The 16,634-nt window shown below is 38.7% G+C and overlaps 2 protein-coding genes across 3 annotated transcripts; one reads left to right on the forward strand and one right to left on the reverse strand.

The window, feature by feature from the left end:
* Positions 1–59: 59 nt before the first annotated feature.
* LOC108089603 lies at positions 60–3,472 on the forward strand. The gene is given in 4 exon segments (XM_017187961.2): positions 60–634; positions 694–2,765; positions 2,767–3,045; positions 3,113–3,472. Coding segments are annotated over 4 exon segments (2,952 nt in total). The 5' UTR covers positions 60–147; the 3' UTR covers positions 3,227–3,472.
* An 863-nt stretch (positions 3,473–4,335) lies between these two features.
* On the reverse strand, positions 4,336–16,237 carry LOC108089606 (equilibrative nucleoside transporter 4). 2 transcript variants are annotated; one of them, XM_017187967.2, is made up of 4 exons: positions 15,614–16,237; positions 14,502–15,063; positions 7,076–7,318; positions 4,336–6,344 (listed from the first exon to the last, which is right to left on the reverse strand). In XM_017187967.2, exons 1-4 carry the CDS (start codon positions 15,826–15,828, stop codon positions 5,337–5,339), a joined length of 2,028 nt encoding a protein of 675 aa, XP_017043456.1. In that variant the 5' UTR covers positions 15,829–16,237; the 3' UTR covers positions 4,336–5,336. The 2 variants fall into 2 exon arrangements, with proteins under 2 accessions (XP_017043456.1, XP_017043455.1); XM_017187966.2 differs by having other exon boundaries at positions 7,076–7,321.
* Positions 16,238–16,634: the final 397 nt, after the last annotated feature.

Here is a 16,634-nt window from a genome sequence, read left to right on the forward strand (position 1 = left end):
AAGATAACAAGGTTCTCTTTGTGTTCACTGAGTGAAACGCCAAATTATCAATATGAGCAGATAAGCATTGAGGAGAAGTAAACATGTTTCGCTAGCTCTTAGTCAGTCCAAACATTTGGTTCGATAAGTCGAGTCAAAAAATTAGCAATGAAGGAATATTTTGGCTTCAAAGGCAAAACAAAGATTTATCACTTGAACTCGTACTGTTTCAATGAAATATTTCGCCAGATTAAAATAAACTGTGCTTGCAGCAATAGCAAGGATAAGTTAACAAAGTACAATGATCTCATTAACTTCGTTACCAGTTGTGAGATGTTTAGCAAGGCTTTTAAAGAATGGAGCCCCGACCTGTATCACAAACTTATGATCGAAAACACATTTTTAAGTAGATCTCCTTGGCTGGAGATCCATTTCGCAGAAGTTCATGCATATATGCGTGCAATCCCAATTAATGAAAGAAAGAAATTGTGGACTGAATATCTTAACCAGATCAAGGAGAACGAACAACTGGAATCATTGAAGTTAATTTATATACCAACAGTCTTCGACCCTGAACACTTGGACAGGTTTGAAGAACTTGTAAAAAGTCTTACAAATAAGAAAAAACTAAAAACGCTCGTGGTAAAAATGACGGGTGAGCTTCAACAAAAACAATTCACTGATTATAATCGATTTATGGTTTTATTTCTTTAGATTATAGTTTCGAAAGAGTGCCGGAGATCTGCCATTTGGAAAACGTTCATCTGGATATGCGAATAGATGCCAATATCCTACTGCAGTTGTGCAAATCAAATCCAAACTTACGCAGACTCAAGCTAAACAATAGCAAATTATTTGGCAGAGATCTGGCCAAAATTGTGCCATATTGCAATCAATTGGAATATCTAAGTTTCATGAACACATTCGAAGCAAATGCCGCGGAGTGTGAAGCACTTGCCGACTTGCCGCGACTCAACGAATTGATTTTGCTCGGCGAGCATGAGGAGGGATCTCTGCTCAAGCTCTTCAATCGCCTGAAAAGCAAACGCATTCGTAGGATTTGCATTCCGGAAACTTATGTCACCACCGAAGAAGCCATTGCATTGGCCTCGATCAAGTCTTTAGTTTCGCTCAAGTGCTGTTTGCAGGATAACACGAGCTATGTCGACTTACCTTTAAGCGGGAACCTAACAGATATTTCCATATTAACCGAGCCCTACTATTATGATGATTACAGCGATCAAGGCCGCATCAAAGTAACGATTCGTGCAAATACCTCGAACTATATGCCTGATGCGTATTATGAAGCGATGCAGACCAAGGATCCGATGCTAATGCAAAAGGCTTTTGACCAGGAGTACGAATGTGCTTACCGTCTTCGCTGTGAGGGTTATTATAAAGATAGCATTTTGCCAGCAACACTCGATATATTATCGGCATCTTCAAGGTGCTTCATCGAAGAGATAGTACTGCCCAACCTCAAAACAATCTCCCAAGATGACATGGCTACTTTGGCTTCGATACCAACGCTTACCACAATCGACTGTTCCTTTCTTCAAATACAGCAAGTGATCGCAGTGAAACTGCAGCAGCTCAATGGAGTTATAGTGACAGAGAATCGAGTGGATCGGATCAGAACCGAGTTTTTCGAAATTCGTTTGGTTCACGGACACGAATCTGTGACTCTCATCATAATCTTTTTTCATGAGGGTAGCGGTAACTATACAAAACTCTTTGCTCCTTTTGCCAATTTAAAAAACCTCAAAAAACTCCAGATCATGGGCAACATTTTAAGTGGCTCATTAATTCCGCTTCTCAAAAGTTTGTGTTCCTTGAAAACACAATCTCTGGAAGAAATAGAAACTGCATTTTTGGCCCCAGAAGAGATCGCTGAACTAGTTAAGATCAAAAGCCTAAAAGTCCTTAAGTGCGGTTTTTTCTGTTCGCGAAATGTAGTTCAATTGGCTGAGTTGCCTCAACTCGAGACACTAATTCTTACCGTCCATCCACAAGGATCTCTGAGAAAGTTGTTCAAGGCTCAAGCCTCTAAGCAGGTTCAAGTACTTAAAACACTCGTTATCCAGGGCACAAATCTTACTTCTCATGAGGTTTTCGAGCTTCCACACCTTAGATCCTTGGAGAACTTGCAAATAGGTCTACGTGAATTAAACAATTGGGAAATGATAGCTGACGGAAGAGCAGAAAACATAGACGTTAGCTATTGTGAAAAGTGTCGTTCGCCGAAAAGTAAAGTAATTTCTGATGTTCATCGCACCTTTGTTCAAACTTTAACATCTATACCATTCAACAAGTCCTTAGCTGCTCAGTATCATTTTATTACAGAGTTTTACGATAAATTAACGCCTTCAAACTTGGAGCTTTTGGTAAATCTGCCAGACCTAAGGGAACTGAGGATTTACTTTGATTACAATGCCCAAGCTCTGGAAAATTTGATCAGGACTTTGGCCTCGAAAACCTCGCAAAAACTAAGCAAGCTTTCGATTGCATCTCAAGATTTTGGGTTGCTAGCCACTTTCGAAAATTTGCAATCCCTTGAGTGCGTTGTTAACCACATGAATGGTATTGAATGTGTAGCTCAACTTCAAAACCTTAGTGATTTACACATACATAACCCCTTAGGGATTTCGGTATGGGAACTTCTTAAGGAACTCGAGGCCTTGCCCAACCTTCAATGTTTACTGTTGGATAATACTGATTTGCACTTTTTAGACATTGTGAAAGTAACAAAATTAAATAAGCTTAAACGTTTAAGACTCGGTCTTGCCGAGAAAAAAATTAATCCGTATGCTGACCGTATTAAAAAATCTGGAAGTCTTGGAAATTACATCGACTCATCACGCAGCGGAAGATGGAGACAATTTTGTTATCTTATTTCTTCACTTGTGCCCAAACATCAAATCCATTTCTCTCTATAGATACTACAATTATTTAACAAAAGATTATGTTAACGGCATCTTAACTGATATTAAGTTTTTCCGGGATCCAAAAAAACACCCGTCTTTCAAACTACGCGGAAAGTGGAGTAATTTTGAAAGACATAGTCAGGTGAGCTCTTTTTGGGGATGTCCCGATTTCTGGTTTCCTAATCTATTTTATATTTTATATTTTATAGTTGCACAGATATGACGAAACATTTTTGAAATTGGAACACCATGATAGCGATTATCAAAGAACTGTAGATAAGGATATTAACAAGCGATTTTTATTGTCATACATTTTTGAATGAGTCGTTATAGTGTAAGAAACTGATGAGACTTCAGCAAAACATGTCAGACAAAAAAACCGTAACGAAAATCTATGTATCGGAATGCAGTCCCTAGTAATTTGGATATAAATCGTTTTATTTGACATTATCTATTTTATAACATGTTTTACAAATTTATGGAAATAAGTAGGTATAAGTATGATTGTTTATCGTAAAACTAAAAAAATTGGAAATATCATAGGATGGCGCCACTTAACATATTTTAAACGGATATTTTTCTTAACAGTGGAGCTAACAGGAGCTTTCGTTTGAAAAAAGATCTTTTAAGGATGGCTCCACCTACTGACGGAAAAACACTAATACTGTGCATTTGTTTATAAACAAGGATATTTCCAAAAATGTTCTTTTCCGGGAATTCCTTGGAGTTTCCATAAAATTATAGCAAAACAAAAGAAATTTTATAAGAACTATCTATAAAGGACATTTTTCAAAGGACATTCCATGGAAGATAAAGGACTTATTACTAGAGTTAAATATTGCCTTATTGCTTATAAAATAAAGGAAATTTGAAAACCCCCCAGGATGGCGCCACTTACAGTTTATGAAAATAAATTGTCTTTAAAGGCGAACCGCAAAATTATAGCAAAAACAATAGGAAATTGATAAATATATTTATAATATACAATAAAGGACATTTTTCAGAGGACTAAGCTGTTCAGCTAAATAGTCTCGCAGGATGGCGTAAAATAACCAAGTAGTAAACGTTCCAGAAAATTTACGAAACCCTTTGAGTCCTTGTAAAGTTTGGACAAGGCTTTTTGTTTATTATAAAGGTTCATATATATTTAGCAAAGCAAAGTTCACCATTCTTCAATATTTTTGTATAATATTTCCCAACCTGAAAGCTAAAACCAACAGACAGTAGGAATAATTGCGGTTATAAGGGAAACGAACATACTAGACTGGACATACTAGCTTGTGTACGTCATTAACACCATCGTGAGAGTTTTTGAAAGGCACAACTATTTAATATTATTTTTATTAATATTTGTGACTACCCATGAAAAAAAAATCCCAGAAAACTATCGACTGCCGTGTCTGCACTTTTTGGCATAGAAAAACACTTGTGGTAAAATATTTAAATATCTCTATATTAACATTTATTTACTTTTTCTTGCAGGTTCTGTTGTCGTTTCTTTTTTGCCGTTCTAATCAAAGGCAAAGAAAATATTTAAAAGCAACCAATTAGGTTAAGGCAAGACTTTGCACTTCTTTTTGTGGCTTACAATGCTTACAACACTTACAGTACCCGATACTCAAACTAATTAATTTTTACAACAAGGACTTAACTTGAAAACTTAAAACAAAATGAAATCGAAATGATATATAACGTTTTTCAGGGATGTGCTTCCTAATTTAAACATAATATGGCTTTGAATTTAACATTATGTTGCCTGCATTTGCAATTATCCATTTCTCACTCTTACAAAAATAACCAGGCATGTTTTTCAATCACTTGGCTTGCACATCCACTCACACTTAAGCATACATATTTAATTCTAGGTCAACAGGTTTGCAATTTGAAATCCATAGCACTTGGAGTATATTTCGAGATTATTATATGGGTCCTGGACTTCAGTCTATAGAAGAGCTGAAATCAAACCGAAAGCACAAATACCCTAGACACTTTATAGTTATAGATATATGTATAGTATATAATACATACAGGAGTATTATTGACTAAAGTTAGAAGTTTGCGCTTGCTATTAACTGGAATCTTCGTTCACACATTTACATATTGAGCTTGAAATGTATATTTGGAAAATTTTACATCTTAGGTATTATACTAGCCATTACAGAAAGCTTTAAAAAAGGGATAAAAAATTCTTTTCGAATGATCAAATTCGTCTGATTCTTTGAAATATTTTTAAGGTATATAAAGTTATTCTGTTATTAATGCAAACGCAAAAATAAATCACTGGGATTACCTAGAAACAATCTATACAATCTTTAAATATCAGTAATTAGCAATAAACTTGTGTAGAATTATTTTTGTGTAGATATGGCTTGTGTAGAATGTTGAAATGGCTATTCTTTCCCGATTTCCATATTAAATCACCCTTTATCCCCCTTAGATATTGTCGACCAGTGCGTCCGGCGTTTGGGGATCCGTGGTCAACTCGTCGCTAATGTCGCCAACCGAACTGGTCACCGTCGAAAGGATCGATGAGATGGTGGCATTGATGACCTCGGCACTGCCCGCAGCCACCGTACTGTAGAGCGCCAATGCCGTGCTGGTGATCACGGTGGCCAGGGCCGGACTGGCGGTACTGGTGGTGGTGGAGGAGCTGGAACTGGTGCTCGAGGTGGACAGACCCAGCGATGCCAGCGTCGTGTTGAGCAGAAGCGGTGCCAGTGTGGTGGCCCCAGTGGTGGGCGGGCTCATCGTACTGGTGCTGGTCAGGGGCAGCGGGTGCGGCAGGTGGCCGTGTCCATGTCCGTGGCCATGGAACTGCTCCAGCATCGAAGCGGGCACATAGGGATATGTGGGACAGGGATTCACCAGCTGCGGCCCCAGCATGCTCTCGAAAACGTAACCGATGAGGGAGCCCACCGTCAACCCGACATTGTACGACAGTGTCATTATGTTGCCCGTGACCTCCTTGAGGGTTCCCGGCACCTTCGCCGGTGCCAGCATCATGGGCAAGCTGCCGGCCAGCCCGTTGGTGATCCCCAAGGCGATGGTGAAGACGAACGGCGCCGTTTCGCCGGAGATTACGGGTCGCTGGCGCGGCGCACAGCAGAGCAGCAGGAGCGGTACGAGGACAATCCGCAGGCCGGAGAGCAGGATCAGTTGGCGACGGGACCAGGGATACGGACTGGCGGCCAGAATCTTGCCCACCACGTCCGACGTATTAAAGCAGAACATGAGGAGCACCGGCATCCAGGAGCGGAGAGCGCAGGACTGCACCTCCACCTCGATGCCCGGATACAGGGAGAGGGTCACGCAGTAGGCGAGGGCGATGCACACCATGTGCGGATAGATCACCTGGGCCACCCGCCACCGGGTCACGAATCCCTCGCGGATGTCGCCCAACTTGCTCGGTCGGCAGCGACGGGGCGTGATCACGTGCTCCACCTTGAAGGATGATTAAGTTTTAGAACAATATTATATTTTCTATTTTATAATAACGTATCATTCTATTACAGTTTAAAAGTTTCTAATATAGAATTTAAGTTTATGCAGATTTACCCGAAACAATAATGCCTCATAATAAAGGGATTTGGATTTTTGACAGCGATCACATTATAAAAATGTGTAGAAAATCGAACCAAAAATCGAAACCAAACTAATGATGCAGTATCTTAGGGGACTCTTTCACACGCATTTTGAGATATAGCAATCAAAAATCGGACAACATTTAAAAAAGTTATGGGCTTTCAATTGCTGGTTAAAACAGTTTCCGAAAAAATGTTTCAATTACTATCTACAAAATATATTTGAAATTCAATTTGTTTTTTTTTTTATATAGGTATTATTATTTTTTTTTAATGTAATAAGTAGGTAATAAAATTGTATTGAATGTACAATTCGATGCTAAATGGTAATTGGGAAATTATTTAATTAAGAATTATTATTATTTATTAGTTATTTTTTATTAAATAAAAAAATAAAAAAATATATATGCAATATTTCTATGACAACTAATTATCCTGCCAATCGGAAATATATTGAATATGTTTTTTAAGATTTTAATTCTTCTACTCGTACTTACGAGTATACCTAACTTATTATTTAACGATTTGTTTTTGTAATAGTTATTAATTGTTATGAATAATAAATTATTCATTGTTATTAATGCAACCTACCTTAAAGGCCACCGTCGTGGGCGTTGTGGGTTCCTGGGCAGGGGGCGTGGCCGGAAGTTCTGGCAATTGGCCCAAGGCCTCGATGCTGCTCTCGCCGGCCGTCGGATTGGACAGCTCGTAGACGGGATTGCTGAAGCTGAGAGTGTTCCCGGTGCCTGGAGGACCCACCGAAGTGGTCGTGGTGTGGGTGCCGTCCATCGAGAGAACCCCGTATCGAGTACTACTGGGAAGTCCGTCAATCTCCTGCTGTTTTCGAAAGAAACAAATACAAAAATACTTTGAAAATCAAATTTTTTTAAATGAAGTAAATAATAATTGTTACTTATTTATTTATTATATTTTAAACGTTGCAACATTTTAAATATAAAATATAAGTTACCATCTTAACCATTAATCATGTTGATTAAGAATAGTAAACTCTGATTCATTTAACAAATGAGCCTGAGACTCTAAAAGATTTTGCAGATAAATGGGGCAGTGACCCATTTTATAAATAATCAAAATAAAAACGATCAGCTGTTTGTTAAAGCGTTTCAATAGTGACTCATCAGAAGCGATAAGCGTGAGTTTTTGGCATACATATATTCATAAGATCATGTCTTCGGAACCCACGAACACAAAGCTTTCGCTTTCGCGACCTGCGGTCTTTATCAATAATTTTGACAGTTTTGAGGAGCTCGTTCGCTGTAAATTTAGTTAGTGCGAAGCCGGTTGACTAAAAAGAACTGCAAGGCAATTGCTACCTTAAGCAAACATTCATCTATTAAAAGCTCGTAGCTGACAAATCTAATTCACTATCTTATCATTATCAGTACTTAATAATGCAGCAACTCGAAACAAATCGGAACTCTTTCGATTCACAATGTTTTCAAATATAAAACAAAGAAACAAAATAAAGCCAAAAACAAACATATGTAAATAAAATTTTGAATTTTAAGCGTGAAAATATGAATAACCCGCCAGAAATTTATAATCTAAACAGTTTCTGTTTCTTTGAGATATTTAAACAGATTAAAACTAATTGTGAGACGTGCAAAGAGTTACAAAATAGATATATTCTTGTTCAATATTCGGATCTTATAAATTTTGTCATCGCCGACGAGAATTTAGCAAGAGTTTTCAAAGACTGGAGCCCTGCTCTATATGAATCCCTTGAGATCAATGATGCTATTTGGAACCGATCACAATGGATTGAGATTGATTTTGCGAAAAGATACGAGTCATTGCAAAACGTTTCCAAAGTAGACAAGGACAAGTTTTGGAAAAGCTTACTCAGCGCAATCGAAGACAACAAACAAGTGTATTTGGTAAAGTTGATTTACAACCCTAGTCGATATTATCCCGAACATTTAGACAGGTTCGAGGCAGTCTTACATTGTCTAAGAAATAGAACCACACTGCGCGAACTTTTTGTCGATTCTGCAGGTGAGTTTATGCAAAAAGTTTTCGGAAAGCCACCAACTAGAGATCTTCGTTTCAGGATATAGCTTCCAATTTGTGCCAAATATCGTCCACCTGACAAGACTTGAACTGAATGTTCGAATGGATGCAATTGACTTGGTCGAGATGTGCGGCATAAATCCGAATTTACGACGACTCAATTTCCACAATACGGATCTACATGGCCGCCTATCGGATATTGTTCCATACTGCCATCAACTGGAGGATTTGTCCTTTACAATGAAGTCGGATGTGGATGGTGCAGAATATGCGGCCCTGGCCAAGTTACCTCGGCTCACGCATCTAAGGCTCAAAGGATGTCCTCAGGAGGGCACTCTGATCAGCTTATTAAATGGCCTAAAGGCCAAGAATTTGAAAATGATAATAATTCCGAACGTTCTCATAAGTGAGGGCGAGGCCCGAGCTTTGAGGGAGATAAATTCATTAGCCTGCATCATGACCTCTTTTAGAAGTCTTTCGAGCATTACGGGTTTGATCCATATGAAAAAACTGAAGCATTTGTCAGTGAAAACGGAGCCTGAACAATATACCGCAATGGAGTATTTGGTGCCACTGATACCAACAATTCGCGTAGGACTTATCACAAAAAGTCACCGATTACTCATCACTTACATCAAGGAAGGTGGATTTTTGCGATTGAACTTTAGAAAGAAAGACGATGCTGCTGAAGTAAATTCCGAACTTATATCACCCCTATGTCAATTACCCAATGTGCATCAGTTGATTATACTGGGGAGCTTTGGCACGAGGGCTTGGGAAGTCCTGATTCAGGGATTAGCTAGCAAAAACCCACAGACTCTTAGGTGTATTTTGTTTACACAAGACTCCACAATCACTTGTGTCCACGCTGCATTACTTGCTTCCATTCGGTCTTTAACCACTATTATCTGTGACTTTTGCCACTTGGAGCAGATGATTGGCGTTAAGCTTGAGCAGCTCAAATTACTTGGAGAGATAACAAGCCGAGTGGATACGATTACAACAGGCTTATGCCAAGTTCGAATAATTCACGAAGACAATTCAGTGACGCTGATCCTGGATTTTATCGCGAGAGATCTTGATGTAGGCGTCTTCACCCCTTTGGCCAATTTGAAAAACTTAAAAAAGCTTGTGATCTTGGGTAATCTTATGAACGGTTCTCTAACGGAGCTCTTCGAATGTCTGGTTCCCACTAAAACACGGAATCTAGAGGAATTGGAAATCGCTGTCGTTGAACCGGAGGAACTGCGATTGTTGACTCAAATTAGTAGCTTGAAAGTCCTTCAGTGTGGCTTTTTCTGCAATCAAAACATAGAACTTCTGGCCGAGTTAAATCAACTAGAGTCCTTAACTATCACTGTTCATCCAAAGGGATCTCTGACAAGGATTTTCAATATCCTGGCCGACAAAAATATTCTTCAAACTCTCTGTATTCAGAGAACGCCGCTAACCGCAAAAGAGGTGTTTGCCGTTTCAGGTATAAAATCCTTAAAGAAATTGCAACTAGGACAACGCAGTCCAAAAAATAAATTCAACATTTTAGAAACAGTGTTCAGCTATCGAAGTTGCAAAAAGTGTGACCCATCTCGTAAGAAAAATATTGATTTAGAACACAATAAGAAAGTTCAATTTATAGATGGTGGAACGGATGAAGCTAGTGTGGTTTCTTCGAGATATTTTGTTTCACATTATTCTTCCATACCGGCCAATTTTGAACTTTTAGGACTTCTGCCAAATTTAAATGATCTTCGCATACATTGTTTATTCATAGCCAATTGTCTACTGCCCCTTATGAAGAATCTAGTTTTGCCTTATAATCAAAAGCTTTGCAAGTTATCGTTATCCCTGATCGCACATAGAGTGTGGGACTTTGATCAATTTTTAATGGGCATTGAAATGGCTGCTCAGCTCGAAAATCTGACTGAACTGTACATAGAAAACCCTGAAGGATATCCTTTGAAGGGGCTTCTAGATTTACTTAAAACCTCACAAAAACTTCGTATCTTAATCTTAAACAAGACACATATTGATTTTAAGGAAACTAAAGCCATTGGAAGTATGAAACAACTAGAAAAACTAACTGTCGGGTTTTCGAATGATGCCAGCTTTGAAATTTTGGCACAACTAACTGAGCTGAAAGAACTAGAAATTATTTCTTCCCACAGTCAAATAGAAAATAAAATGAGACCAATACTTAGGTCCTGCAAAAAACTGAGATCTATTCTTCTTAAAAATGCGCTTAGTCACGAATTTATCGACGCTCTGTTGACCATTATTAAATCGGAAAGAGACCCCCAAAGTTCAAGCTCCGTTGAAGCTATGCTGTCCCCTTGATGATTCGATAATTCCTGAGCCGGTAAACAATTAAATATAATAATATAAATACCAATAATAATCAGCAAATTTTTTTTTTAGTTGGACGAATGCAATGCAGCCTTTTTAGATATTGAGCAACCCGAGGAAGAAAATTTTCGAAATGGCAGTGATCTGTATTTACACGCCGCTGAACCGCAAATGTCAAGAAATTGGTGGCCTACACCATAGACAGTTTGACAGATCGTAGATTTGAAGTTATGTTCTGTATTTCTTTAATTCCAATTAGTATTGGAGGGATTTACCATTTAAGAAACCGTCGCTTGGCTCTTTATTCATTAAGATTATCAACTTTTTTAAGAACTCATTCTTAATTAATATAAATTCGATTTTATAAAAGATTTTGCTGAGAAATGGAACAATGACAGATTTGATTGAAAATAAAAGCCAACAGCTGCTTCTTTAAACAGTTTTTATCAAAGCGTTTTAATGATGAGCCATCGCATATATGTATTTGTCATATATGTACGTATTTATATATTCTGCTGTTATGCTGTTTTTATTTATACGATTTTATTAACATTATAGAGGCACTCGTTCATGGCAAATTTAGTCTGTGCAAAGCGGTCGATCAAATCGAACTGCAAAAAAATCAAAGCTGAAAAAGCAATTTAACTATCTTAGCATTAAATCTATCATTCTGTAGTTGAGGAAGTCCATTCTCTGTCCATTCATCATTTTAATCAGTGCTGCCATTTGAAAAAGGCTCAACAAAATAACAAGTGATTCTTTCACTTTGTAAAGTGAAGCGCATGTTATAGAAAGTGATTACAAAATCGAATTAAAAAATACCGGAATTTTTTTGTGAATTACTCCCAGCGAGAATACAACCAAAATTGAAGTACACTTCAATACAATGGAAAATTATAACCCTGCAAATATGAACGAAATGCCAGAAATTTATAAGCTAAACACTTTCTGTTTGTTTGAGATATTTAAACAGATTAAAACTAATTGTGAGACGTGCAAAGAGTTACAAAATAAATACATTCTTGTCCAATACATGGATCTTATAAATTTTGTCATCGCCGACAAGTATATAGCAAAAGCTTTCAAAGACTGGAGCCCTGCTCTTTATGAATCCCTTGAGATCGATGATGCCTTTTTACACCAATCACAATGGGTTGAGATTGATTTCGCGAAAAGATACGAGTCGTTGCGAAACGTATCCAAAATAGACAAGGAAAAGTTTTGGAAAAACTTTCTCAGTGCGATCGAAAACCACAAACAAATTAAGTCGGTAAAGTTGATTTACAAAACAAATCGATATTACCCCGATCATTTAGACACGTTGAAGGCAGTATTACATTGTCTTGGAAAAATAACCACCCTGCGCGAGCTTTACATCGATTTTGTAGGTGAGTTTTATCCAAAAAGTTTTTGGTATACTAAGAAACAAGGCCATACGTTTTAGGGTACAGCTTCGAAATTATGCCGAATGTCCTCCACCTGACAAGACTCGAACTCAATGTTAAAATGGAGGCCTCCGACTTGGTCAAGATGTGCAGCTTGAATCCGAACTTACGCCATCTTAATATTCACAACACGGAACTACATGGCCGATTAACGGATATTGTTCCATACTGTAATCAATTAGAAAATTTGTACTTTACAATGAAGTCGGATGTGGATGCCGCAGAATATGCGGCCCTGGCCAAGTTACCTCGGCTCACGGAACTTAAGATCAAAGGATGTCCCGAGGAGGGAACCCTGCTAAGTTTATTAAAAAGCCTAAAGTCCTCGAAATTGAAACTTATATCCATCCCGGACATTCTTGTAAGTGAGGAGGAGACCCGAGCTTTGATTGAGATAAATTCTTTAACCTGGATCTTGACATCTTTTAGAAGTCTTTCGAGCATTGCGGATTTAAACCATATGAAAAACCTTGAGCATTTGTCAGTGAAAACAGAACCCGAACAATATAGCGCCATGGAGTATCTGGTGCCATTGATACCAAAAATTCGCATAGCCCTACTTATAGATAGTTACCAATTACTCATCACATACAGCGAGGAAGGTGGGATTTTGCGATTGAACTTTAGTAGTGGAGCTTTTCAATATGGTAATAAAGTTAATATCATGCGTATGGCTCCCCTGCGCCGGCTACGAAATGAACATTTGGCACCCCTGTGCCAGTTACCCAATGTACATCAGTTGGTTTTGTTGGGAAACTTTGGCCCAAGGGCTTGGAAAGTCCTGATACTGGGATTCGCTGTCAAAAATCCACAGACTCTTAGCTGTATTTTGTTTACAAGACAAACACAAATCACTTGTGTTCACGCTGCTTATCTTACTTGTATTCTGTCTTTAACAACTATTGTCTGTGACTTTTGCCAGTTGGAGCAGATGATTGGCGTTAAGCTTGAGCAGCTTCAAGCCCTTGGAGAGATAACAAACCGAGTGGACACGATCACAACTAACTTATGCCAGGTTCGAATAATTCACGAAAATAATTCTGTGACGCTGATCCTGGATTTTATCAAGAGAGATATAAATGTAGCCGTCTTCAGCCCTCTGGCCAATGTGAAAAACCTAAGAAAGCTTGTGATTTTGGGTAATCTGAAGGACGGTTTCCTAACTGAGCTCTTCGAATGTCTCGTTCCTACTCAAATGCAGAACCTAGAGGAGTTGGAGATCGCTATTGTTGAACCGGAGGAACTGAGACTTGTGACAGCAATAAGTAACTTAAAAGTTCTTAAATGTGGCCTTAAATGTTCTCAAAATATAGAACTTCTGGCCGAGTTACAACAACTTGAGTCCCTAACTATCCTTATCACAAAGGGATCTGTGTTAAGCTTTTTAAGTGATCTTGACGACAAAAAAATATATAAAAGTATCCAGGAAATGGAGCCAACGGCCGAAGAGGTGGCTGCCGTTTCAGATAGAAAATCTTTCGTGGCCTTAAAAGTTTCAAAACGTCACAGCCCTATTCAAAAATTTAACATTATAGAAAAAGTGTTTAGCTATCTATCTCTAAACGAATATTTTGACTTGGAAAACGATGAAGATAATGTGGATGTATTTGAAGTAATTTATAGAGGTTTACTCCCTCGGCTAACGTTAAATAATCGAAACGCTCATTGTTTGTTCACAGCGAATTTTCTATATCAGCTTATGAAGGATCTGGTTTCGCCTTTTAATCCAAACTCTAACAATTTATTGCGTGGAGTTTCCCATTTTGATCAATTAATAATGTTAACGGAAATGATTGGTCTTGTCGAACACCTGTCTGAAGACTTCATGAAAACCCCTGAAGTTCTTTCTATGAATGTTACACCCTGTGACCGATGTCGCCAACCACCTCCAGATGCGTACAAAGAGCCCAGCAGTATTTACAGCATTAGATCTACTGACGAGCAGTTCCGAGCTAAGCGGTCACCTAAGTCTAAATAAGAAACTACTATCTGTAATCAGTTGAGATTAATAAAACTTATTTACTTCTTGTTAAAATTCCCATTAAAAGCATAAAATAAATATTTCACGTATTTTTGGTGTAAATTCTATGATGCTGTGATCCCTTTATCATCATCATTCCATCGGATTACCAATAATTTTTAAAAAAGGTATTTTTGTTTACTGGGTAATTGAAAAGGATCCCTTGCCCTCGACTCACCTCGTCTGGTCGCAGAACGATCTTGGAGCAGGCCTCCACATGGAACCGCACGAACGGCGAGTTGATGGTGGCCACGTGCAGCAGATAGCTGAAGAGAATGTAGAGCGTGGAGGTCAGAAAGAAGATGACCGTGGACACACGATCGTTGTTGATCAGCAGCTTGGTGACGACGCGGTTGGAAGACACCAGGAAGCCGGCGATGCTCTCGCCGGCCATCACCGCCTGGGTGTACTGCTTGGGCAGCATGGAGGCGAATCCGTAGAAGCTCGACTGCTGCACGGTGCATCCGATGGCGGTCAGTGCCACCGCCGACATGTTCACCAGGTAGGCGGTGTTGGTGGCGAACATGTGCCAGGCCACCTCGCAGACGGCCACGAAGATCAGCGTGGTGAAGGAGATCATGTAGCCGAAGAGCACACGCGACTGGAACGGCGCCACCGATAGCACTATGTTGTTCATCAGCACGGTGGCGAAGGCCACGAAGATGTACGTCATCGACATGTCGAGGGCCACCGGACGACCCGGGAAACGAGCCTGCCAGTAGTCCGCCGCAATAATGAAGCTAGGGAACAAAAAGTATCACGATTTCATTAGTGTCTTTTCCAAAAGTTGCGGATTAACAAATTAGGGGGTCTTATTTAAGAACAGAAATTTTTTTTTAATCACATAATAAAATTTGAGGATGAGTGTTTATTTCTATACTATGTGTGACATATCTTGCTGAACTTATTATTAAAATATCTATCAAGCCTCATCATTAATTTATTTCCGATTTTTTGGTCGATGTTTTGTCATTTTTTATCAAATTATTATTATTAAATAAACATTTCTTAGATATTAGCCATATTCACCTATACATAAACTTCAGTTCATAAAGACTGTATAAATAGTCTTCATAAGTTCCCCTACGTTGTTCAATACAATTATTTCTCTCATTTTTAGTTATGTACTAAATATATAAATAAATAGTGTAAACAACGTTTTAAACTAATAATTTGAGAGCAGTTTTAGCAAAAAATATTTCTGTTCATAGCAGATCTCTTTAAATATGCATGTTATTAACGATTTAGGAAAACGAAAAACAATTTGGGAGATTTATTGTAAATTTTTACCTATTGTAGGGCAAAACAAATCCAATGCCGGCTGCCAAGAGCGCCAGGTAGACGGAGTGCCGCTGATCCTTGGGTGCTCGAGTATCGAACTCGGGACTGTCCATGCTGCCAGGATGCCTCAGTCCGGAACCGGACGTGGAATGGGAGCTCCTCGAACGTCCTGAGCCACGTCCGTCCAGGGGTTCATAGGTGGTTTCCTGCCCGCCCACATCCATGGTATTCTGCTGTTGTTCTCTTTCCAATTTCCAATGGCAAATCACTTTTTAATTACTGCCGCTGCTTAGATGCCCCAACAATAATGGGACCTTGGCATTGTTTTCCAGATTGGCCACCAAATTGGCGTGGGTGCTCTGTTGTTTTGCCTGTGGTTCTCGCAAAACAGGGTGCAAATCCAACAACCAGGGTGATACACAAATCGATAAAAAACAGACACAATTGGCTGACCTGGTAATTAGCCACTTGGTGTCATGTTTTTATCAAAAAACTCTGCAGATTTTGTTAAGGTTTTAAATGAATTTAAGCTTTTGCACATTCACTGTTTACTATATTTATCTAAACCGCTTTTCCAGGGACATCTGCTTGCCATTCTTTGCTTGCCAGACTCCTCGTATTTTTCTCACCACGCCCGCCACTGCGCATGTGGCGTATGATTGATTTTATACAACTGACCAAAATCAGCCTGTTGTTGTTTTGTCGGCTAACTTTTGAATGAAAGTCTTCTTCTTCTTGTCTGCAGCGTGACCAAAGTTGAGATTGATTTAAGAGCTGCCTTTTTGGGTGGTTCCTTCCAAACAATATTTGGGCACTTGTTTATTACTTTTCTCCGATTTAATTACAGTAACTACAAAACTTTAAATTTAAATTTAAATTTAACAAACAATGCAACAAAATAGATATTTATAAATTTTTTTTTCACAGCAAATGTTTTTCCACTTAAACTTTAATCATTCTCGAATCCTGCAAGTAAATAGACCAGGTTACTATAAGATTGGTATGGATCGAAAAAAACAAACCTTTCCAG

Source organism: Drosophila ficusphila, unplaced genomic scaffold (genome assembly GCF_018152265.1).
Source record: "Drosophila ficusphila isolate 14025-0441.05 unplaced genomic scaffold, ASM1815226v1 contig_286, whole genome shotgun sequence".
Taxonomy (NCBI): Eukaryota; Metazoa; Arthropoda; class Insecta; order Diptera; family Drosophilidae; genus Drosophila; species Drosophila ficusphila.